General features: G+C 43.7%; 1 protein-coding gene across 8 annotated transcripts in view; it reads left to right on the top strand.

Annotated features, from left to right (window-relative positions):
- The window catches only part of ANKS6 (ankyrin repeat and sterile alpha motif domain containing 6), a 69,170-nt gene that overhangs the window by 32,126 nt on the left and 13,296 nt on the right, over window positions 1–23,748 (top strand). For 6 of the 8 annotated variants that reach the window (XM_082402496.1, XM_082402494.1, XM_082402499.1 and 3 more), the window contains exons 11-14: window positions 1,577–1,746; window positions 10,309–10,495; window positions 15,426–15,493; window positions 18,760–18,876. In XM_082402496.1, the coding sequence (XP_082258622.1) occupies window positions 1,577–1,746; window positions 10,309–10,495; window positions 15,426–15,493; window positions 18,760–18,876 (542 nt within the window). The remainder of the gene's footprint in view (window positions 1–1,576; window positions 1,747–10,308; window positions 10,496–15,425; window positions 15,494–18,759; window positions 18,877–23,748) is intronic. The other 2 variants (XM_082402497.1, XM_082402495.1) reach the window with 1 other exon arrangement.

Raw genomic sequence — 23,748 nt, 5'->3', positions numbered from 1 at the left:
TTATTAGATGTGAGGGAATGTCTAGGCGATAGAGCAGTTAGCAATAAAAAATTCAAAGTCAGTTCTGTAGGAAGTTGTATTCTGGTATAAACAGATAATTTTTTTAAAATCTGATGATAGTAAATACTATTAAAAACAAAACAAAACACCAGAATATGGGAATAGGTAGTGAGGCTGGTTACAGGATATTTTCTAGTCCTCCCCGAGGGCATCCAGGATTAACCAAAGCCAGCTTTGCAGGAAGGCACCCAGCTTTATGCCATTACATAAGGAATGCATGCTTCTTATGGAAAAGCTTGAAAACCAGGTAAAGAAAAAAAAAAAAAAAGGAAGTATAATCTCACCCACTAGGGATCATTGTTAACATTTTGGTGTATATCTTCGCAAAGTACTTTAATGCATATTTATGAAAGCGTAATAATAATTTATTAAGCACTTAGTGTGTGCCAGGCACAGTGCCCTTTAAATAGACTAGCTCCTTCAGTCCTCCAACAACCTGTGAGGTGTCCTCTCCACTTTACAGAGGAGGGAACTGGGGCTCAGGGGAGTTAAATAACTCGGCCAGGGTCACACAGCTGCGAAGTAGCAGAGCCAGGACCTGCACGCAGGCAGGCTGACTTCCCAGTATAGTCTGCTCTGTAACCTTTTTCCTCTTTGTACCCATTACCATGTTGTAAACACCTCTTTATGCCAATACACGTGTAGCTACAGCATCTTTTAAATAACCAAACAGCCTTCCACTCATATGAGGTGTCAGTTTTAATTCACCAGTTCCCTCTTGTTGAACACCAAGGCTGTTCTAGATTTTTGCTCTTGTAGATCCCACTCTAAGCAATGGCTCCATAGCTCTGCGCTTGCCTGCTTGCTTAGTGATTTGCTTAATGTAAGTGCCTTTGAATCAGGGTGGCAGGGTCAGTGGGTTTGCCTGTTTTTGAAGCTTTACACTTTGCCCTCCAGAATGGCTTTACAGCAGTGCCTGCCACCTAGTAAGTGCTCTATAAATGTTAGTTATCAGTGTTCTCCCTCTAGTGCCCTCCCATGCTCTGGATATTATCACTTTCCCCTTTTCCTTCGTAATAATTCAAGGTTGCTGGTAGGTTTGGGGAAACAGGGAGAGGGAACTTGGCAATCAGGATTCAGTCAGGGAGGCTGACCCCCTGAGTATTATGGAGTGAGAAAGTTATTGACACGACTGTGGGAGTAGCTGGGGGTGTAGAGATCCAGAAGCGGGGGCTGGACGATGGCAGAGGAGCCCTGGCGTGGCAGCACGTGCAGCGGCTGGCAGGCACTGCAGCGGGGCTGCTGGGGGAGCCCAGGGCAGGGCGTGTTGTCTGCGCCCGCTGGCGGCTGACCGAACCGGCAGTGGCTCGGGGGAAAGTGAGGACAAACTGGAGCCTTGACGGCCGTCCACCTACCAGTTGTCATGCACAGTCCTCCTGTGGTTAGCCCTGACCCAGAGCCAGGGGCAGGGGTCTGGGAAACGGGGTTCCGGCTCAGCCAGGTCGGCACCTGATGTCCACCGCCCGCACTGCAGTGCCCTGGACCCAGGCAGTCATTCCTATTCCTGTTTCCTCAGGTGGCAGCATAGACAGTGTTCTGTCCCAGATCGCTGCCCAGAGGAAAAAAGCAGCCGGATTATCTGAGCAGAAGCCCAGCCATCGGTCAAGTCCTGTTGGGCCACCGCCTGGCTCCAGCCCGTCGGAGCTCCTGGTCTCCTCTGCAGGCGGCAGTGTTCCTGGTGGCAAGGTGCTTGTTCTGTTTCCGTCTGCTCCTCTGACTCTCACAGGTCCTGTTCTAGCATGGTCCACGCCTGGGGAGCACAGGCAGTGCCACCGTCATGGCATAGGACTAAACCTCCCATCTGGCCGCACCTGGGCTTTCTGAGAAGGGTGGTTGCCGAGATCATACCCTGTGCCCTTGGTCTCCTGCACACGTGTGTTCACCTCTCGCCCGATCTCCAGGATCCCTCCAGGTGGGAGGGGTGCTGAGGTGCGGTGCGATGGCGGGGTGAGCACTAAGTTCTGCAGCCCTGTACTGGTCATCCAGCCTCACACGGCACGTGTTTTTGTTCATGGATTTAGAGCAAAAGGGTTCAGAGTGTGGGTTCAGGAGCAACTGCCTGGGTTCTAATCGCAGCCTCACACTTTAGCATTTAGAATGGGGCTGGTACCTGGTACGCCTGTGTAAGTGTCAGCTCTTACTGTTGACAGTTGTAGCAGTAGTATTTGTACTCCTTCCTTATGCATCCACTGTCCACATCTTTGGAGCATCTGCTCTGTGCCTGGCACTGCCAGCAGTGAGGATCCAGCAGTGAACCAGGGGTTTGGTGACCGTTCTCAGCGTGTCACTACAGACACAGCCGTCTCACACTGGCGTGGTAGGGTCTGTCGTGGAGAGGGGAGGACGCTGTGGGGCACGGCTGGGTTTCTGCCGAGGCTTGAGGGCGTCAGTGACATCTAGACAGGGCTCTGAAGGATGAAGTGCCAGATGAAAGGGGCAAGGGTGGGGCAAGGGGGAGACTGTCCCAGGGTGAGGGGACGGCACGTGCAGAGCGCCAGAGATGAGAGTGTGGTGTAGGAAAGGAGCTAAAGGAAGGTTGGTGGGCAGGACAGAGCCAGGGCCTCACCTCCCTGCTCTGGCACCTTTCCTCCATTAGTGCAGCCCCAGAGCATTCACCACGTTGGTAGCAAACTGTGGGATTTGCAATGCGTGGAAGACCCCACATGCCTCTGGGAGGGGAGGTCTTCCAGTGTCTTCAGAATCTGCCCCCTCCACCTCCTGAGTCCCTCCTCCTGGGCTGATTAATGGAGTGAGCCCCCAGAGTGTGGGTTCCTAGTCATGAGTGTGAACTGGCTCCTTTACCAGATGGCTCTCCAGGTGCCCCGCAGTGGGGCAGTATAGCCCATTTCCTCCTCTGAGAGGACCCCAAGGCCAGGCACAACCCCACTCTTCATCTTATTTTCTAGATGTCTTAAGCTTTCTCCCTGAGAAAAGTTAGATCGTCTGAAGGCCTCACCCTTGGACCTTTGCCCAGAAGTGCCTCCAGAGATTGATGTCTTAATGGATATATGAGAAATAGTCTTTATTTTCTGCCCAACCACTGTTGGTTATACAACTCTTTTTGTTATTCAAAGTCCCTTATGCAGTTGGACCTGTGTAATTAGTTTCTTTACAATATAACTCCAGAAAAAATTTCTCTCTATACATTAGCATATTTTCTATTATGTTCAAAATTACTTGTGTAATAGGATTTATGTAATTAAGTTCCTTTTAGAATTCAGCTCTCTGGAAAAAAATGTCTCTACTGATACTTCGATACATTTTATTTCATCAGATAGTAAGAATTCTATAATTAGCATATTTCACTTTTTGCCTTTGCTGCTAGGAAACTCAGCTACTCATTAAGGTAAATCTGCTACTCTAGAATTTTGATATAGTTTTCCTCTTCTCTGTTGTCTAAAATTTTCTGTTTCTCTTTTGATGGTCTTATTAGATGTGTTATATATTGTTAGCTTCCTTTAATTGGTGTTGGAAATAGGTAGGCATCTAAGTTATAAATTATATTAACTATTACCTCACTTGGATGCACCTATCATATTTAATCTATATACAAGTATGTTCTGATGAAAGGAAATTGTGTCTAAAGATGCATTCAGGAAACAGAAGACTGGGGAAACGATTCAGTTTAATGATCACCTGATATTCTTAACATAAGAATATGCTGTAATCCTGGGGAGCTGTTTAAAAATTCAGGTGACTGGGTTCCACACAGCATAACTGAATGAAACTCTTAGGGTAGGGTTAGGGGAATCTGTTTTTCTCCCCAGAGAGTGTTGCAGCCAGTCCAGCCCAAGTTCTTAGAAACCACTGCCCTAAACCAAAGGACACAGGAGTGGGCTTTCTGTCAAAGGCTCCAGCAGCAAAATGGAGACATGAAGTGCTTTTCAAAGACTCCTTTAGGAAGAATTAGAAATTAGTATTCAAAACATGAGCCTCCTGAATCTGGGTTTTGTACTTTGCTTAAAACAAGCACCCCTGTGATGGTGGGATATTTGTAAGGCATGGCTTCTCACATGAAGTGTGCCTTAGGAGACACAGAATTGGGGGGGAGTGGGATCAGAGTATGCTTCAACACTTCACAGATCTCAGGAAGCCCAAAGGCCCACTGGGAATATCAGCTTTCTATTCCCACCCGAAAGCACAGTAGTTTAAAACAGAAAGCATTTCTTTTGCTTGCACATCTGTGGCTGGGCTGTTTAGTCTTGACTTAACTAGGCAGTTCTTCTGGTCTGAGGGGATCACTTGGATGTTTGGCTTTTGGCTGGGGTGACTAAAAAAACAGGGCCATGTATGTCCACAGCAAGCTTGGGTATGTTCTAATGGCACCAGTCAAAGGCATAAGTTGAAAACCAGTCAAGTAACTAAGTCATCACACCCACTGCAGGAGACCACACAGAGTTACGTAGCAAAGGGTATTGATCCAGGGAGGGGTGGAGATGATGCCATTACATGATCAATCTGCCACACTGGGGATGAGAGGAATGGTTCAAATATTTCAGAGCATCCCAAATTTTATATTTATCTGCTCCCTCCCCAATAATGCTGCACACAAGGCCTAGAGTATTGTGTTTCTTTGCCCTTGGCTGGGATAGATCTGTTTCTTAGGGATATACCAATTATCTCCTGCTTAACCAGAAGCTTTATTATGGAATGTCTGTCTTTATAGAAAAAGCAGAAGGAAGAATTCATTAATAATATAGGCAGCTTATTGACAAAGTCTTTTAAAACCTAAGAAAGGGATTTCTTTTTCCACTCTGGGTTGTAGTTAGCTCGAAGGAGCACTAAAGGCCTAGCAGAAGGAAAGGTGTACCCATTTCCAGGCAGGAAAACTATTTGTCATGGTGTCTACTATTCTATATGAGATGTCCAATTTTTAGCATAAATTATAAGACGTACAAAAAGGAAAGAAACACCACACTCCCAAGAAATAAGGCAGTCATCAGAATCTGATGTAGATGTGAAACAGGTGTTGGAATTATGTGACAGGAAATTTAAAAGAACTACAATTAATATGTTAAAGTCTCCAGTGGAAAATTTGAACAGCATGCAAGATCCTATGAGTAACAATTTCAGCAGAGAAATGGAAACTATAAGAAACAATCAAATGGAAATGCTAGAAATAGAAAACATGTAACAGAGATGAGAAATGCCTGTGATGGGCTCCTCAGTAGACCTGACACAGCCAAGGAAAGAATCAGTGAACCTGAAGATAGGGCAATAGAAATTACCCAAACTGAAACACAAAGTAAAAAAGAAGTTAAAGCAAAAGAAAAAAAGCAGAGCACCCAAAAGCTGTGAGATAATGTCAAATACTCTCACATACAAGTAATTGGAACCCCTGAAGAAAGAGAGAGAATGGTGGTGCAGAAGGAATATATATGTATTTTTTAATGACCAAGAATTTCTCCCCAAATTAATGACAGATGCCAAACCATAGGTCCAGGAAGTTCAGAGAACACTAAATAGGATAAATAGCAAAAAAAGAACACTTTGTCAGAGTAATTCACCATATTAACAGACTAAAGAATAAAATGCAAAAAAAGCACTTGGCAAAATTCAAACTCCATTCATGATCACAACTTTTGGCAAATTAAGAATTGAAAAGAAATTCCTGGACCTCATATAAGATACCTGTACTTAGCATCATACTTAATGGTGAAAGACTGAGTGCTTTCCGCCTAAGATCAGGAATAAGGATGTTGTCTCTCACATCCAAGTCTCTCAACTTTGTACCGAAAACTATAGCTAGTGTAATAAGGTAAGAAACAAATAAAAGGTACACAGATTGGAAAGGAAGAAAGAAAACTATCTCTATTTTTAGGTGATATGATTGTCTGCTTAGAAAACTCAAAAAAATCTACACAAAAGCTCCTAGGACTAAGAAGTGAGTTCAGCAGGGTCTCAGGATACGAGGTCAATATACAAAAGTCTCAATTGTATTTTTACACACTAGCGATGAACAATTAGAACGGTTAGACTTTTAAAATATGAAACTTAAAATATCATTTACAATACATTTGAAATGTATTATATGAAAATAAAATTATATGAAAATGTATTATGAGAATGAAATACTTAGGTATAAATCTAATAAAGTATATGCAGAATCTATAGGTTGAAAACCACAAGACATTGATAAATCAAATAAGCTTAGATAAATAGATATCAATTTTTTTGTAATTTGATCTATAGATTCAATGTAATCCCAATTAAAATCCCAGCTAGCTCTTTTTGTAGAGATCTAGAAAGTGATTCTGAAATTTATATTTAGATGCAAAGAAACTATAATAGGCAAAAGAATTCTGAAAAAGAGAATCATACTACCTAGTTTCAAGACTTACTATAAAACTACAGAACGGTATTAGGGAAGGACAGACACATAGGTCAATGGAACAGAATAGAGAGGCCAAAGAATAGTCAACTGAATTTTTTTTTTTACAAAAGTGCAAAGGCAATTCAACAAAGAAAGGGTAGTCTTTTCAACAAATAGTGCTGGAACAATTGAATATGCAAGAAAATGAACCTTCACATATTTCTCACAGCTAATTCAAAGATTAACTCAAAATGGATCATAGACTGAAATACAAAATGAAAAACTATAAAATTTCTAGGGGAAAGTCTGTGTGACTTTGGATTTGGCAAGGAAGTTTAAGATATAGTACCAAAAGCATGATCCATAAAAGAAAAAAATGTTAAATTCAACTTTATGAAAATTCATATATTTTGTCTATAAGAGACAGCATTAAGGGAATGAAAAGACAAACCACAGACTAGACAAAATATTTGCGAATCATGTATCTGATAAAGGTCTTGTATCCAGAATAAAGAACTCTCAAAACTCAACAGTGAGAAAACAACCAATAAATTTAAAAATGGACAAAGTATCTGAATAGATAGTTCATGAAAGAAAATATGCAGATGGCACGTAAACATATGAAAAGATGTTCAACATCATTATTTAGGAAATGCTACTTAAAACCACAGTGAGACAGCACTCTACACCTATTATTAGACTGCCTAAAATTAAAAAAAAAAAAATTAAGTTACAAGTGCTGTGAGAATGTGGAGCTACTGGAATTCTCATTCGTTGCTGGTGGGAATGCAAAAATGATACAGCCGCCTTGAAAAAGTTTGTCAGTTTCTTATAAAACTAAACATACATATAGCATGTGACCTGGCCCTCTCACTCCTAGATATTTACCCAAATGAATTTTTTAAAACTTCTGTTTATACAAAAATCAGTTTGTGAATGTTTACAGCAGTTTTTTCATAAACACCCCAAACTAGAAACATCTCATAACAGGTGAATGTGTAAACTAACTGTGGTAACATCCATGCCATGGAATACTACTCAGCAATGGAAAAGAACACTCTACTGACACATGCAGTGACTTAAATGAATCTTAGAAGCATCATGCTGCGTCAGACAAAAAAGTGTACATATCGTTTGATTCCATTTATATGACAGTATACAAAAGGCAAAACTATAAGGATGGAAAACAGATCAGTTATTTCCATGGGTTGGGATGGGGGGAGGGGTTGACTAGAAAGGGACAGCACAAGGGAATATGGGGGATGATGGAACTGTTCCATATGGTACTCTGTTGGTGGATACACAACTCTACGTATTTGTCAATACCTGTAGAATTGTACACAACAGTTATTTTTACTGTATGCAAATTTTTAAAAAATCAACCAGGACCTAAGGATGTACGCAGACTATGACAACAGATCTAGTTGTATTACAAGTGAATGACATAACTGCACTATAGGAGGTGGGAGAAAACATGTAAATGAATATTGTAAGAGTAAAGTAAAGACAAAAAGAACTGTACAAAAGCATTGTACTTTAGTTGATTTTTTTTTAAATTGGGGTATAGTTGTTTTACAATGTTGTGTTAGTTTCTACTGTACAGCAAAGTGAAGTAGAGTTCCCTGTGCTATACAGCAGGTTCTCGTTAGTTATCTATTTTATACACAGTAGTGTATATATGTTAATCCCAATCTCCCAATTCATCCTAGTTTTTTTTTTTTCTTGCAGTCATTATGGTCTAGCAGTTGTGAAGCTACTTTACATATATATACCTTTTGTGTACATATACCCTTTATATATATACTAGGGTTGAACAAATAAGTAAATATATTATAGATAATGAGCCCAGTTTTTAACTGTCAGAGATTGAGTCAAAGGGGAAATGCTAGAACTAATCCTGTGGGTATTGGATTGGAGTCAGAGGTATCAGTATGAATCAGTATGAATGTATGCATAAATATACATATATACACAGATTGATAGACATAGGAATATACTTATTGTAGAGCTATGTGTGTATGCATGGGTTAGTAGACTTCATATATTTCCTTGCTCTGTTCACTGAGAGGACCTAGAAGCAGTGATATCCCGGTAGCCATGAGCAACCTACTATCCAGATTTTGGTTTCTAAATAGCACCCTCCAATAAAAGGGACCAGGGCATAACAGTAGTATTGGATTATAACCCAGAGAATAAATATCCACAAGCCCATGTTGATATGAATAAATAACTGAATAAATAAATCGGGGGAGAAGGAACAAGTCTTCTGTACAGAAGAATTCCAAGTAATAAATGTGGAAGGAATAAGGGAAATAGCAAAACACCATTAGAACATCACAGTAGTAACTGGTCCAGAGAAGATGCACCAAAGAATGTTAAAACTAGCAGGCAAAACTTTTAAGAAAAAACAAAATATTTAGCTCAAAATGTCTCCCCAAATATTTATTGGTTATAAAGGGAAAAATAGTAACTTCACAATGGAGAAACCTGACAGACACCACCTTAACTAAGTCATCAAGGCTAGCATCAGTGATAAGGTACTGATACTTTGTATCTCCTGGTATGATGCACTGAGAATGGCACATCACCTCAGTGGTCATCAACCTCAAAATCCATACGTAAATATAATTATGAAAAAATAAAACACACCCAAATTGAGGGACAGTCTACAAATACCTGACCAGGACTCTTCAAAAGTGTCGAGGTCATGAAAGACAAGGCAAGACCAAGGAGTTTTCACAGATTGGAGGAGACTAAGGAGACCTAACAAGTCAATGCAGCATGGATCCTGGACCAGAATAAGAATCAGTGTAACAACCAGTGATATTTGAGTACCGTCTGTAGTTTAGCTGATACTGTCCCAGTGTTAATTTCTTAGTTTCCATAATTTTAAGTCTAAGAGTACTCACAAACATAGAAAACAAACTTACGATTACCAAAGAGGGGCAGGGAGGGACAAATTAGGAGTATGGGATTAACAGATACAAACTACTATACATAAAATAGATAAGCAACAAGGATTTACTATATAGTCCCAGGAATTATACCCAATATCTTGTAATAACCTATAATGGGATATAAAGTGCAAAAAACCCTACCCAAATCACTATGTTGTACACCTGAAACTAGCACAACATTGTAAATCAACTGTACTTCAATAAAATAAAGTATTTCAAAATAAGAAGGGCTTTTTGTGTGCAAACACACACACAAAGGAAAAATAATAAGTGTTCTGTGGTGAAAGGTTAGAAGTGACTGGTTTAGATGAAGAAACATGAAGAGCAGAATGGGCCTTCGTTTGTAATAAGCCACACTTCCATTTTAGAGCTGGTTAACTGAGAGGTTAGGGGACTCAGCCAAGGACACAATGTTGCAACTGTAGGGGCAGGACTAGGACCCGGGTTTTCTGGCTCCTTATGTGCCACTTTTTCCATCCCATTCCCTGCCTCTCTGCTCCAGGGGAGGATTTTCCTGTAACTGTTTTGATAATACTGTTTCTGCTTTGCATGTTTTCTTAAGTAGATGTCATAGTCCTGGTTAGATATCTTGTTGAGTCAAATATCCCCCGTGTTCCCTGTTGTGGGTGTCTGTTTGAATCATGTCTGTCCTCCAGGTGATGGCTTATGTATTTGTCTTATTCTTTTTTTTTTTTTTGACTTTATAATCAAATTTATTAATACCCTCTGGAAATAAGAAAATATTACACATTTACACAGTGAAGGATAAAGGCCTTTCTAAACTACAGACACACAGACATACAGAGACAGATAAAGAGGGCTTATAGCTTGGATTCTAAAATTTCAGTCACAGGTCAAGAGTAAATGCAGAAACCCCAAATCTCACCAGTCCTGGTATGAAGGAGTTGTTTTCCCTCCCAATGGACAAAGGACTCAATTGATTTGGGCTCAAAATTGTATTTGTCTTATTCTTTTCAGCAGAAACTGGAGACGAGCAAAAGGCCTCCGTCTGGAACTTCCACTACCTCCAAAAGCACCTCCCCCACCCTCACGCCTTCACCTTCTCCCAAAGGGCATGCGGCCGAGTCCTCCGTGTCCTCCTCCTCATCCCACCGGCAGTCCAAGAGCAGCGGGGGCTCCAGCAGCGGCACCATCACTGATGAGGGTGAGTCCCCCGGGCCCTGAAAGCCCACCCTTTCCTCTTCACCATGGTAACCTAGCAGGTGCCCTTCTTTGCTATAGCCATCCTAGGTCAGGTGTTTTATCGTTTTTTCAGTCAAACAAAAACACCTGTCTTTCCCCTTCCCTGATTCTACCTTGTATTTTTGTCTTTACTGAGCTTACATACCTAAAAAGTGTATAGTAGTTTTTGAATGTAGGTGAGTTTTGTTTATATATACGAACAAACACCTGTAGAACTGCTTCTCCAACCCCAGTTATGTACCTTTCCCTGAACCTTGTACAAATCAAAATTCTGTCAGTTGCAAGGGATGGAATCTCTACTCAAACTGATTTAAGCAAAAACAATACCAGAAATGGATAATTTGTTGGCTCATATAATGGAAATATCTAGGGTGTGCTTCAGGCGTGTCTGGATCCAGGTGCTTAGGGAGTGTTTCTCTGCGTGTCTCAGGTAAGCTCTCTTCAAGTGGTGGCAAGGATACCCCCAGCAGCTTCATGCTTACTTCTTCTTCCTACTAACTTAGCAACCCCAGCAGAAAGAGTGCTACCTTCTTAGTAGGTCCAGCAGAATCCCAGGGGTAAAGGTCACTGTCCTGTCTTGGCTGTATTTATAACAACTTGGGTTGTTTGCCTTGACTATCTCTGTGTCCCCAAGGGTAGAGTGTAGTCTGCCTTTGGAGCCAGGGTTGGGGTCAGGTCTATGTGGATTGGGAGCGGGAGAGAAGTAGCTCCTCAAAGGAAAATGGAAGTGGATGGAGGGCAAGCAAAAGCAGGAGATGTAACCAGGAGAACGTTGGAACTTGCATGAGTGGGGATGATGAGGAAAGGAAGATGGACCGGACGGCCGGGCAGGAGTGGAGGCTGTGCAGTGAGGCCCCAGATAAAGATGTGAAGATATAAAAGATAAAGGAGAGAAGCTCATCCTTTAAAACTGCCCTCTGGTGGCTCCTGGGAGCAGGGATGCGGGAGGAGGGAGCAGGGCTTTGATGAGAGATGGGGCCCAGGCAGGTGCAAATCAAGGAGTATAAATCAGAGAGGGGAGGAAACTCTCATTGTGTGTGTGTGGTCCTCACAAGTGCATTTGTAGGCATCTTGCTGCAGCTACTGGGAGGGAGTGCAGAGCAGGTTCTGCCCAGCAAGTGATAAGTTGAAATCAACTGCACAGGCTATGGTCTGTACTGAGTTGATAAATGTACACTGCCATTGGCATCCGCTTTATTTGGGGCTGCTTTTATTGTTTTGTGATATCTAGTGCAATCATTTATAAAAGCTTCAGAGATTCACTAGCAACCCCATTCCTCCCTAACCGTGTTTTCTTTTTTTTATATAATGTTTTCTTCTTTTTCTTTTCTTTTCTTTTTTTTTTTTGTGGCATGTGGGATCTTAGTTCCCCAACCAGGGATTGAACCCAGGCCCTTGGCAGTGAGAGCATCAAGTCCTAACCACTGGACCACCAAGGAATTCCCCCTAACTGTGTTCTCTGTGTGGAGTCTTAATTTCCCTACCCATGAACTCTCCCGCCTCAGAGGCTTTCAGGAATCTAAATTCCTACAGGTTCAGTTTGGGATTTGTACCCCACCTTTTTCCAAAAAAGAGTTGAGACAGTGGATATCGGAATGTACTGTCTATGCCCACTTTGCTTCCCTCTCATTCATTATTTAAAAAAAGGTTTGCAAAGCCTAGTTGGGATAAAAACAGGAGGACCTGACAGCAAATTCTTTTTAGATTACCTTCTCTGGCTTAGAAAGCCTAGTTTTCCCTTCTGGGGTTCCTGGGTCCCGAGGCAGCCAGACCCTTGTCCTGCAGGCATTAGATTATCACAGACCAGAGCCTGCAACCTATCCCCAAATAGCCATTCTTTATGATATTTTTGTGGGAAATCTGTAGCCTCAGTCAAGGACTGCATGCAAGCCTTTGCCCTGCTCATCCTGCCACCTGTGTCCGTCTGTTCATTCCTCCTGGAGGAAGTGGTGGGGCGGTGACGACGTGGCCTTCTCAGCCTCACATTCCTTCTATGAAGGTGACTGGGGCAGGCCCTGGGTGCTGTAACCTGTGCCAGTGTCAGCATAACTCATCATCAGGCTGGGGATTCAGATACATTCCACATAATAACATTAAATGATTGTAACGCAAGGTGGGATCAAACGTGTGTTATCAGCAAGGCACGAAGCACTATGGCGGGCTTCACTGAAGGGTGGCCCTTGTGCCGGGCCAGGAGGACTGAGAAGAGTGGGGGGCTGGGGGCCAGGAATGGTGGCCCAGAGCCGATTGTTACATTTGTAGGAAACAGTTGAGCTGGCAATTAAACACAGCTGTTTAAAGTCAAATTACAACAACAAAAATATGTGTAAAAAAAGAAGACAGGGACTTCCCCAGTGGTCCAGTGGTTAAGACTCCATGCTTCCAATGCAGGAGGTGTGGGTTCGATCCCTGGTCGGGGAATTAAGATCCCACATACTGCATTGTGCGGCCAAAAAGTTTTAAAAAATAAAAATGCTTAAAAAAAAAGAAGACAAAAAAAAAGTCAAACTGCATGAACTTATAATTAAGCTGATTATGTTACATGTAAAGGTATGTGGCATTTAAAACAAAATATATTATTTACTAATTTTTAGTGTGTTTTACTAATACCTGTTCTCTTAAGATTCTTTATGTCTCTTTTATCTACGTGGTGGGAATACTGTGTATTGATGTGTTACTGCTGTGCATCTTTCCCAATTCCACTTCCAGGAACATGATGTTGGTAGGTTGAAATTGACCACAATGGGGCATTTACACCATGGAAATCAGCAAATACCCACTAGGGCTTGATTCAATGTTTTATAGAGCATCTGGATGTCATCTAGACAGTGACAGAGACAGTGTTAATTATACAGGTTAAACTTTAACTGTTTAACCTGTTATATTGAGAATAACATTAAAAATTGAGAAAATATTCTTCAAGGTTTTGAAAACCATTATCTGATTCAGCAAAGTTGCTCACATGAAGTTCCAACGTATGTCTTCATTGTTTCATTTCATCTCGCATGTTCACGTAAACGGAAGCATTAGTGAGCCTTCATGTAGGAGCTACACTCATTGGCTGTGTCTTCAAGAGTAAGGCAAAAATCAATGAAGACATTCAGTGAGACGCCAGAAATGCAGTGAAGGCATTGGCTATATGGAATTTATAATACAGAGTATTGTGTAATTTATTATTATATGTAAATTGTGCACACACATCCTTAAATCAGTAAAATCATGTACTTATATACGTGCGTACATTCCCCCTCCCAGAAATCCAGTTGTTAAACATTTACCAGCACACAGATGTGGAAAGAGACTCGTGGAGGGAATGACGGGAGCAAAGCATGATAGGCGTCATGAACCTATAATAGATTATGTGTGGGTTGGGACTCGTTTCATCTCATACATCCTAGCTCATTAGCACCTATTCTGTGAAGCCTGTCCGGCCCCTTGGGCTGGTCAGCTGTCCTCTCTGTCCCCAGATCCCCTTATTCATGCCCTTCACCATATACTCGTCACCAGTGGGAGAAGTGGCAGAGCAGTGTGTGTAGCAGAAGCCTGGTAGCTAAACCACTGTGTTTGAAGCCCCGCTGTACCATGGACTAGTGGTGTGACCTCACCCGAGATATGGTACCCAGCTTTCTGTGCCTTCCTCATCTGTAAATGGGGACAGTAAGGGGGTCTACCTCATGGGGTTGTTAAGAGCAGATGCATCCTCCATACAGGGTGCCTGACAGTGAGCACTGTGCATCAGCTGTCATCCTCTTCATTATATCTTCCCAGCTACACTGAGTTCCTTCACAGCATGGACATTTCCATCCTTGCATTCCCAGCACATAGTAGGCACAGTAGTAATCACTGTTGAATGATGAATGAGTGAATAAAAGGCCCTCTGACCTCCTAACCTCCAGTCCACTCTTTTGTAAGCTGCCCCCGCTGCCCCAGGACCTTTGCACTTGCTGTTCTCACTGCCTGGATGCTGCCTGGTGCTCTTTGCCTTGATATCTGCACAGCTCACTCCTTCATTTACTGCTCAAATATCTCCTTCTGAGAGGCCTTCCCTGACCACCCTCTATAAAACAACATTCTCACATCCCCTGTCAACCTCCCCCAGCCTGCTCTGTTCTTCCTCATTGCCTTGAGCCTGACAGCCTGCTTATGGTCTGCTTTGGTCCCTATTGAGTCCCCAGTGCCTAGTCTGATAAATCCTTATCGAATGTGTGAATGAATGTTTCTTAAAGCCCCCCCAGATGCTGCTTTTGTCTCCTTCTTTATCTTCCCTGCTCTGATAGCTTGATACTCAAAATCTTCTGTTTTCCCCTGGTCTGTGCCCATCTGGCTCTGCTGTTCCATTCAGACACGCCCTTCCTTCAGGAAGCTCACAGCCTCCGAACGCTTGAGGCAAACCTTGACTCTGGTCTGAAGCCCACCTACCTGTTCTCTCCAGTTCTTTCTCTGTCTAGCTGAGGACTGCTGGCATTAGTGTTTACTGCAGCTGGAGCTAACAACAGTCAAGAAATCATAATTAAAAATTTTTCTGGGACAGACGGGAGGGTTTTAGTCCCAGCAGCTAGAACTCCAAGAACTTGATGCTGCTGCCATTGGAGAGTCAGCCATTGGAGCCTGGCCATGAACTGCACCCCCCCATCTTCTGTCTTCATAGCCCAATCTGGGGTTTTGGCAAATGCTGAGAGCCTGCCCTAAAGGAAGAATATGGTCAACAGGTGGCTCGGGACCCACCTTCAGCTTCATCCCCAGGAACGCAGCTTAGATCTGCTTTCTGTGTTGGGGTTTCTGGTAGAATTTCGAAATAAGATTACCACTATTTTATGAAAGTTTGAAGATCACTCTTGATACATTTTACCAAATGCTAAAATATCTTATTTTACATTCTTTCCCTCTTGAAGATGAACTGACTGGAATCCTTAAGAAATTATCACTTGAGAAATATCAGCCCATTTTTGAGGAGCAAGAGGTAAGGATGTTGTTTTGTTTGTTTGTTTTTTTAAAGGTGTAGGCTTATTTATTTATTTATTTTTGGTTGTGTTGGGTCTTCGTTTCTGTGCGAGGGCTTTTCCTCCAGTTGCGGCGAACGGGGGCCACTCTTCATCGCGGTGCGCGGGCCTCTCATTATCGCGGCCTCTCTTGTTGTGGAGCACAGGCTCCAGACGCGCAGGCTCAGTAGTTGTGGCGCACGGGCCTAGTTGCTCTGCGGCATGTGGGATCTTCCCAAACCAGGGCTCGAACCCATGTCCCCTGCATTAGCAGACAGATTCTCAACTACTGCGCCACCAGGGAAGCCCAGGATGTTGTTTTTGAATGTCAATTTATATCTTACCATAAAACCGTTGTCTAAATATGGAGGTTGTCATCCTGTAAGCCTAGATTGATCTTTTTCACTGAGATAGCTGAGGAAATAGAATGCTTGTTCAGCACATTTGGTTCAGTTCATAACAGTGAAATCCTGGGGACCTTATGGCTTGTTTTATTATAATAGAATTTTATAATTTTGAGCTCTGCTCTCTCTAGTAAAGTTTGTTTCTGTCCTTTTAGTTGAAGGGGATTGCCTGGCAGGTTCTTAGGTTTAAAGCAGGTAAAAAAGCAAATCCTAATGAATCTGTGTTCAGTATCTGGATGTAAAGCGTCTGTGTTAGTCTAAGAGAGTTCCTATTTGCTTTAAAGCCCTCACAATCACATTTTTTAAAATTACTGTTCTGCAGTTTGGCAGTTTCTCAAAACGTTTAGCAGAGTTACCTTAGGACCCAGAAATCCCTCTCCCAGGTATATACCCAAGATAACTGAAAGCATGTGTTCACACAGAGTGTTCATAGCAGCACTATTCATAGTAGCCAAAAAGTGGAAACGACCCAAATGCCCATCAGTTGATGAATGGATAAATAAGACGTGTTATCTCTATACCATGGAATGTAGCTAGGCCATGAAAAAGAAGGAAATGCTGATACACACTACAACATGGATGAGCCTTGAAAACACTGTGCTAAGTGAAAGAAGTTAGTCACAAAAGGCCACATATGGTATGACTCCATTTATATACAGTGTCCAGAATAGGCAAATCTATAGAGACAGACAGTAGATTAGTGGTTGCCAGGGAATGTGGGGAGGATAGAATGGGAGTGATTGCTAATGAGTATGGGTTTTCTTTTTGGGGTGATGAAAATGTTCTAAAATTAAGTGTGGTGACGGTTGCATAACTGTGTACTAAAAATCTTTGAATTGCACACTTTACATGGGTGAATTGTGTGGTAGGTGAATTACGTCTCAATAAGATGTTAAAATTTTTACTGTTGGTCAAATAAAATTCCTCAGTGGGCCCATTAGCCACCAGGGTGTAATCACTGGCTTAGAACATTCTGGTGCCCAGTTTAGTACATGACAACTGTCATAGTTATTGTAGCAATCACGAGAGTCACTCATTGTCCCCAACAAGCTTGAGACGCAGTTGAGGAGTTTGTATTTTTTTTTTTTTTTTTTTTTGGGTAATACACAGTATATTGGCATTCAAAGTAAATACAACAGATCATGTTTAAATTTAGAAGGGTCTGCCTCAGAATAAAAGCCAAAAGCCAATATAAAAAAAGGCATTGTGGTTGTGAAGAAAATCCAGTCTCTATAAAAATAATTCAAGCTAAATTATGGCAAGAGAAATGTTCCTCACTGGGCAGATGAACTCAACCTAGTCAGTTTGATTTATTTAATATTTTCTCTATTATTTGAGAAGGGAGAATTATTTGGTCATTAGAATCTTATCTAATTCATAAATTCCAAAATCTGAGGAGTTTGTATTTTTGTTCAAGAAACAGTAAGGGGTGCTGTGGCTTTCTTCCTTGGTTTGCTTTTCTGCCCTATCCAGTCTGTCCTTCCTGCCTCCTTGATGTCTTAAACTTCAGTGGCGATTTTTCTCATCGTCAAAAAAATCTTTACTGTTTGCTGATGGCTGCCTGCTTTTATTTTATGCGTTCCGTGCTTTCTGAGGAGCTGGGTGTGGGGTCTCTGCCACAGGTCTGGGATGGTGGGGGAGGGGAGTATCCAGCAGGGCCGGGGCCACGTGGTTTCCGTCAAAATCATGTCACCTCTTCCTTCAGCCCGTTAGCGCCTTGTGATCTGTAAAGTCCCTGAGGGATTCAGGGAGCTTATTGTTATCAGAGGGGCCCTCTCTGCATCTCAGGGAGAGCTTGATGTTGGATAAGGGAGCAGACCCTTCCCCACTAACTCAAACCAGGTTCAAGATTTTTTTTTAAATACAGAAAAGTAAAGTGACTATTAAAAGAGATAAAGACAGGGAAGAAATTTCTCCTGGAGCTGAGGCCTAGGCAGGGGTGACAGAAATGTTAGAATTTCTCTGGTAAAAACCAAGGATTGAACAGCTTTGAGATGCCCTTTTTTTTCTGGTAAAAACCAATGGCCCTTCTTTCCTTTATTGCTTCTGCTTGTTTATTTTCTCACTCTGTCTTTCCACAGTCTGCATCTCTCTTGTCCTTGGGGTGGGGGGAAACATGGTGAGTACTGCCATATACTCATATTTTCTGTGCAGTATCCGATACTGTTAAAAGTGCAGCAACATTGGAATTAACTTTCTAATAGCAAGACTTGGATTTTTTACCACTCTAGTCACCCAGATTACTGTCTCAGAGACTTCCCTTACTTGTTTCATTTTCAGAGTCTTTCCAGAATGTACCTCTCCTAAAAATCCCAGGCCTAGAGCTGAGGAGAGTTCTTTTTTTGTTTGTTTTTTTGTTTGTTTTTGTTTGTTTGTTATTTTATTTATTTTTGGCTGCGTTGGGTCTTCGTTGCTGCGCACGGGCTTTCTCTAGTTGCAGCGAGCGGGGGCTACTCTTCGTTGTAGTGCGTGGGCTTCTCATTGTGGTGGCTTTTCTTGTTGCAGAGCACGAGCTCTAGGCATGCGGGCTCAGTAGTTGTGGCACACGGGCTTAGTTGCTCCGTGGCATGTGGGATCTTCCCAGACCAGGGATCGAACCCGTGTCCCCTGCATTGGCAGGCGGACTCTTAACCACTGCGCCACTAGGGAAGTCCTGAGGGTTCGTTTTTAATGATGTTTTCAAATAAACTTTCAGCATAAAGCCAGGAATTGGAAGTAGTAAATCATAATTAATTCACTACTAATAAGCACTAATAGCTCATTATCATGATAGTCCTGTTGTGGTTGGGAAAAAGAGGTGTGGCACCGAGCAGATAGTAGCAAATCCCCCTTTCTCTTCCCAGGTGGATATGGAAGCATTCCTCACGCTCACCGATGGTGACTTGAAGGAGCTGGGTATTAAGACAGATGGATCCAGGCAGCAGATTTTGGCAGCGATTTCTGAACTGAACGCAGGCAAGGTATTGTTCTCAATCTTTTTTTTTTTTTTTTTTCCCTGTTTCCAACAGCTGAGAGCTTCACTAGGATCCTCGGCCCCAGTGTTCCAGGGACCTTCATGGTCTGATTTCGTCTCTCCCCAACACCTGGTGGAGGCCAGCCCTGCTCATACACCTCTCAAGGCCGAGGGGTCACTACCTTTGAGTATGCCTGTTCCTTTTCGAGATCTCGCTTCCCATAAGGTGGTTTCTCCTTAGATTTGGCGAAAACATTCCCTCCGGTCATCTCACCCCACCGGGCTGGGTTTTGCCCTCCGGAGCACAGTGGAAGTTGATTAAGACAGGCCCCAGAGTCAGGCCGACCTGGGTTTGAATCCCAGCTCCTCCACTTCCAGTGACCCTGGGCAAGTCACACCCTTCTCGAGCCTCGCTTTCTTGTCTGTAGGGTGGGGGTGGTGGGCTGGCTGCCGGGACTGAGATGCCCAGCAGAGCGCCTGGCACGCAGAGGTCTGTCAGTCAGTGTTGCTGTTGGCATGCTGCATTTTTGTCTAATGTTCAGCTTCTGTTTCACCAGCTTTAGAGCTAAAGATTAGCAAGGCCCCCACCCACCCATCCACCCACCCAAAGGCACATATGCAAAAAACAAACAAGCAAACAGAACGCAGGAGAAGCGAGGCACCACTCACTCTGCAGACAGTTGTACAGTCGCTCTTGGGCTATTCACATTCCTTTGCCTTCTGCCTTTTTCCCTAACGTGGGCTGGATTTTTTTTTTTGGTCTCTTATTCAAGCAACAACGTATAAATACTTGCATACCTGTTGCTCTTTCACACTTTGCCTAACAGCTCCCCACTTGTTGGACAATAGTGACGGGTGAAATCTGGGATTTGACCGTCGTAAATAGTACCAGAATGGACATCTCTGCCTTTTTGCTTTTTCTTCTGTTGTTTTGTTCTTCAGGCTGTGTTCCACAATACAAGGTTATGTTAGAGATCGTGACCGTTTTATGGTTCTTTCTATACATTGCCAGGTAGGCACAGAAATATTGAACAGACCTGTAGTGACAATCTCAAGTAAATATCCACGTAACATTTTATCATTCACAGATCACTGTGCATACCTTTCCTCAGTTAATCCGGGAGGCCGGTACCCTCACACTCTCCTCGTGCAGTCCAGGAGCAGAGTCGGGGGCGGGGAGGGGGTCTTCCTCACTGGTTCCTGCAGCATCACACTGTGCGGAAGCAGCTCCTCCAGCCCTGCAGCCTCGCCGGGTTGAGGGCTGGTTTTCTTGCCATCGTGGTCGTCACTGTTTTGCCTGTGTGTAGGCTGTGAGGTCGTCCTTCAAAGTGATGTAGTCGGCATTGCTTCAGGTGTCTGCAAGCCTAAGCATTTTCCTGCAGGTCTTTGCTGTGTGTTCTTTCTCCTCTGCAAGTGGCCTGTTCCTAAACACTGCTCACCTGTCCTGCGACCCTTGCTGCCTCATTTTACAGATAGGGAAGCAGAGGCTCCAAGAGGGGCAGTGAGCCCCGACTCGGAGACCAGCACCGTTTCTGCCCTGCCCTTAGACCTGAGCAGCAGAAGGTGGGCAGGTCTCGGCTGCTAGGAAGGGTTCACCTAGGGAACGGAAGCCTCAGAGTGGCTTACCGCAGGTGGATCACCTGAAGCCAGCACTAAAGTCTTCAGAGCATTGATTTATTCATGAGAAATCTCCCTTTAACTGTCTGCCATGTCCCAGGCACCGTGTGGGTGTTGAGCACTGAATATCACTCAGTGCCCAGCATTGCTCTGAGCACGTCACATCTAGTCATTCGTGTAACCCTCACGAAAGCCACTGAGGTTGTTTCCAGTTTACAGATGAGGGAACTGAAGCACAGAGAGATCAGGGAACTTGCCTAAGATCACACAGTCAGTAAGTGGCAGAGGCAGGATTAGAACCCAGAGTTTGTGTCCTGGCCTCTCTGCTATCCTGCCTCGGTATAATCCACAGGCACGGGACAGGCAAATTGTGTTGTGAGAGCTCCTGACTTAGAGTGGGGACTGGTAAGGCAAGGGCCTGGAAGACGTCCCCGAGGAAGGGCAGGAGGGCTGCGATGTGAAGGAAGGCAGGAACCACCTGACAAAGGGGTAGAAGAAGAGTGCAGACCAGGCAGAGGGCAGCACATGTGCAAAGGCCCTGCAGTGAGATGTGTGGTGCATTTAAAGAACTAAAGGAGTGGCTGGAGCATGGAGAGAAAGATGCCTGGTGTGAGGGGAGGCCAGAGGGGACAGATTAAGGCTCCCAGGGTGGTTGAGGGTGACCCAGTCAAGTGTGCAAGGGCTTTGGGGAGGGGACTCGGTGAGTGATGGTAAGGAGGCTCTGGCTCAGAAGTTAGGACCCTTCCTCCTCCTGGCTTCCAAGGGCCAGATATGTGAGCCAAGGGGAGGAAGGAGGTGAGGAAAGCCAAGCCTAGGCCAGTCGAGAAGGAAGGACAGAAAAGGTTCTAGATGTAGGGCCAGTGAGGACCTCAGAGGGCATGGGGAGACAGGAGCTGGGTGTCCCTGGAGCCTGGCCTGGGGCTTGGTAGATGGTAACTGCTAATGCTTCTGCAACCTCCCCTCTGCCCTCTGTGGTTATGGCCTCCTTGGTCCAGAATCATAAAAAGAAGACAGACTGGGTTGGTTTGCAAATCTTAGGAAACTTAACTGTCATCATCAGAGTGGATGATGTGACATCTCAAGCCCACTCCAAAGGAGGACATTTGTCTTAAAGTCTGTACAGACTAGAACATTTTTTTTTAAGTTTTCTCTCAAATTCATTGCCCCCTTCTCCTTGTTTCTGTAACAGCTTGTATCCCATACTAAACGGGGCCCCATCAAGAGGAGCAGAAGCAACAGCCGCTGGTGGCTGTCATAGTTCGGGCTGCATAACAAAATACCTTACACCAGGTGGCTTGTAAATGGAAATTTAGTTCTCAAAGTATGGAGGCTGGAAGTCTAAGATCAGGGTGCCAGCGTGGTTGAGTTTGGTGAGGGTCCTCTTCCAAGTTGCACACTGCCACCTTCTCATGTGTCCCCATGTGACCCATAACAGAGAGAAGCAAATCTCTCTTATCTCTTCTTATAGGGGCACCGATGATGTCATGGGAACCTGACCCTCATGAGCTCACCTAATCCTAATCACCTCTCAAAGGCCCCACCCCCTAATACCATCACATTGATGGCTTAGGGTTTCAACAGAGGACACAAACATTCAACCCAATACAGTGGTCTTCCTTGGGGGCCCCAGCTGATCATCTCCCAACTGAAAGATCCAGGTGCATCCAACATGCCACGCCACCCATGTCCTCCCCACAGGTAGCATCCACCCTGCAAAGTCAGGCGAACCCACGTGGAGATAGGTGCAAGGGGAAGGGGCCAAGCTGAACTAATCGCTGGAGGATGGCCCTATTATTCAAGGGTCAGTAGTGCCAAAGTCCTGTGGAAATGAGGACTGTGTGTCAAGTGCATCTTAGAGCAAAGGTATGATTGGGAGACGTTGAATATCACAAAAGCAAGTGTATCTTCCCTACTCTAGGTTACCATTGCAAGTCTGTGCTGGTTCTTAGAAAGAGCAAAGAACTTCTCAGGCCGAGTGTGGCTTCCAACAGCTCTTTGGACGCCTGGGGCCTCGGCTCTTCTGGGCTGGACCCGCCTGACCCCGACTCCTGTCTCCTTCTTGATTGCTCTAGGGCAGGAGCTTCTCCTAATGTTCATCCTTTTTCTTTTGAAACTCAGCCTTGGCCAAAAGAGTACCCATTGTGGCTCAAATGCTCTGTACACATTTGAAAACTCAGGACACATGGGAGAGGAGAAGCCCAGCTTTCCTTGTCCCCTCACCCGCATGTCTTTCTAGCTGTGGTCCACAGCATGCTGGAGGGTTGTAGAATCAATTGAGTAGTTCATGAGTAGCATTTTAACAAGCAAAATAGAACAGAGTAGAAAATATCAACATTCTTTACAGGTAAGAAGGCTAAAGCTTGTTTCAGTTGTATGGATTTACATGTAACAGGGTTGTGATATAAAATATATTTCATACACAATCAAAAAAGTTTGAACATTTTAGCCAAAAAAAAATTTTTTAATAGATCTTTATTAGAGTATAATTGCTTCACAATACTGTGTTAGTTTCTGTTGTACAACAAAGCGAATCAGCCATATGCATACACATGTCCCCATATCCCCTCCCTCTTGAGCCTCCCTCCCATCCTCCATATCCCACTCCTCTAGGTCATCGCAAAGCACCGAGCCAATCTCCCTATGCTATGCTGCTGCTTCCCACCTGCCAACTATTTTACATTCGGTAGTGTATATATGTCGATGCTACTCCCACTTCGCCCCAGCTTTGCCCTCCCAACCCATGTCATCAAGTCCATTCTCTATGTCTACCTCTTTTTTCCTGCCCTGCAACTAGGTTCATCAGTACCATCTTTTTTTTTTTCTAGATTCCATATATATGCATTAGCATACAGTATTTGTTTTTCTCTTTCTGACTTACTTCACTCTGTATGACAGACTCTAGGTCCATCCACCTCACTACAAATAACTCAATTTCGTTTCTTTTTATGGCTGAGTAATATTCTATTGTATATATGTGCCACATCTTCTTTATCCATTCATCTGTCGATAGGCATTTAGGTTGGTTCCATGTCCTGGCTATTGTAAATAGTGCTGCAGTGAACATTGTGGTGCATTGTGGTGGTCTCTTTTTGAATTATGGTTTTCTCAGGGTATATGCCCAGTAGTGGGATTGCTGGGTCATATGGTAGTTCTATTTTTAATTTTTTACGGCGCCTCCGTACTGTTTTCCACAGTGGTTGTATCAATTTACATTCCCACCAACAGTGCAGGAGGGCTCCCTTTTCACCACACCCTTTCCAGC

The sequence above is a fragment of the Balaenoptera borealis genome (genome assembly GCF_965194805.1).
Source record: "Balaenoptera borealis genome assembly, chromosome: 8".
NCBI classification, from domain to species: Eukaryota; Metazoa; Chordata; class Mammalia; order Artiodactyla; family Balaenopteridae; genus Balaenoptera; species Balaenoptera borealis.
Note: the sequence above shows the minus strand (reverse complement) of the source record. Positions and strands in the feature narration are given on the sequence as shown.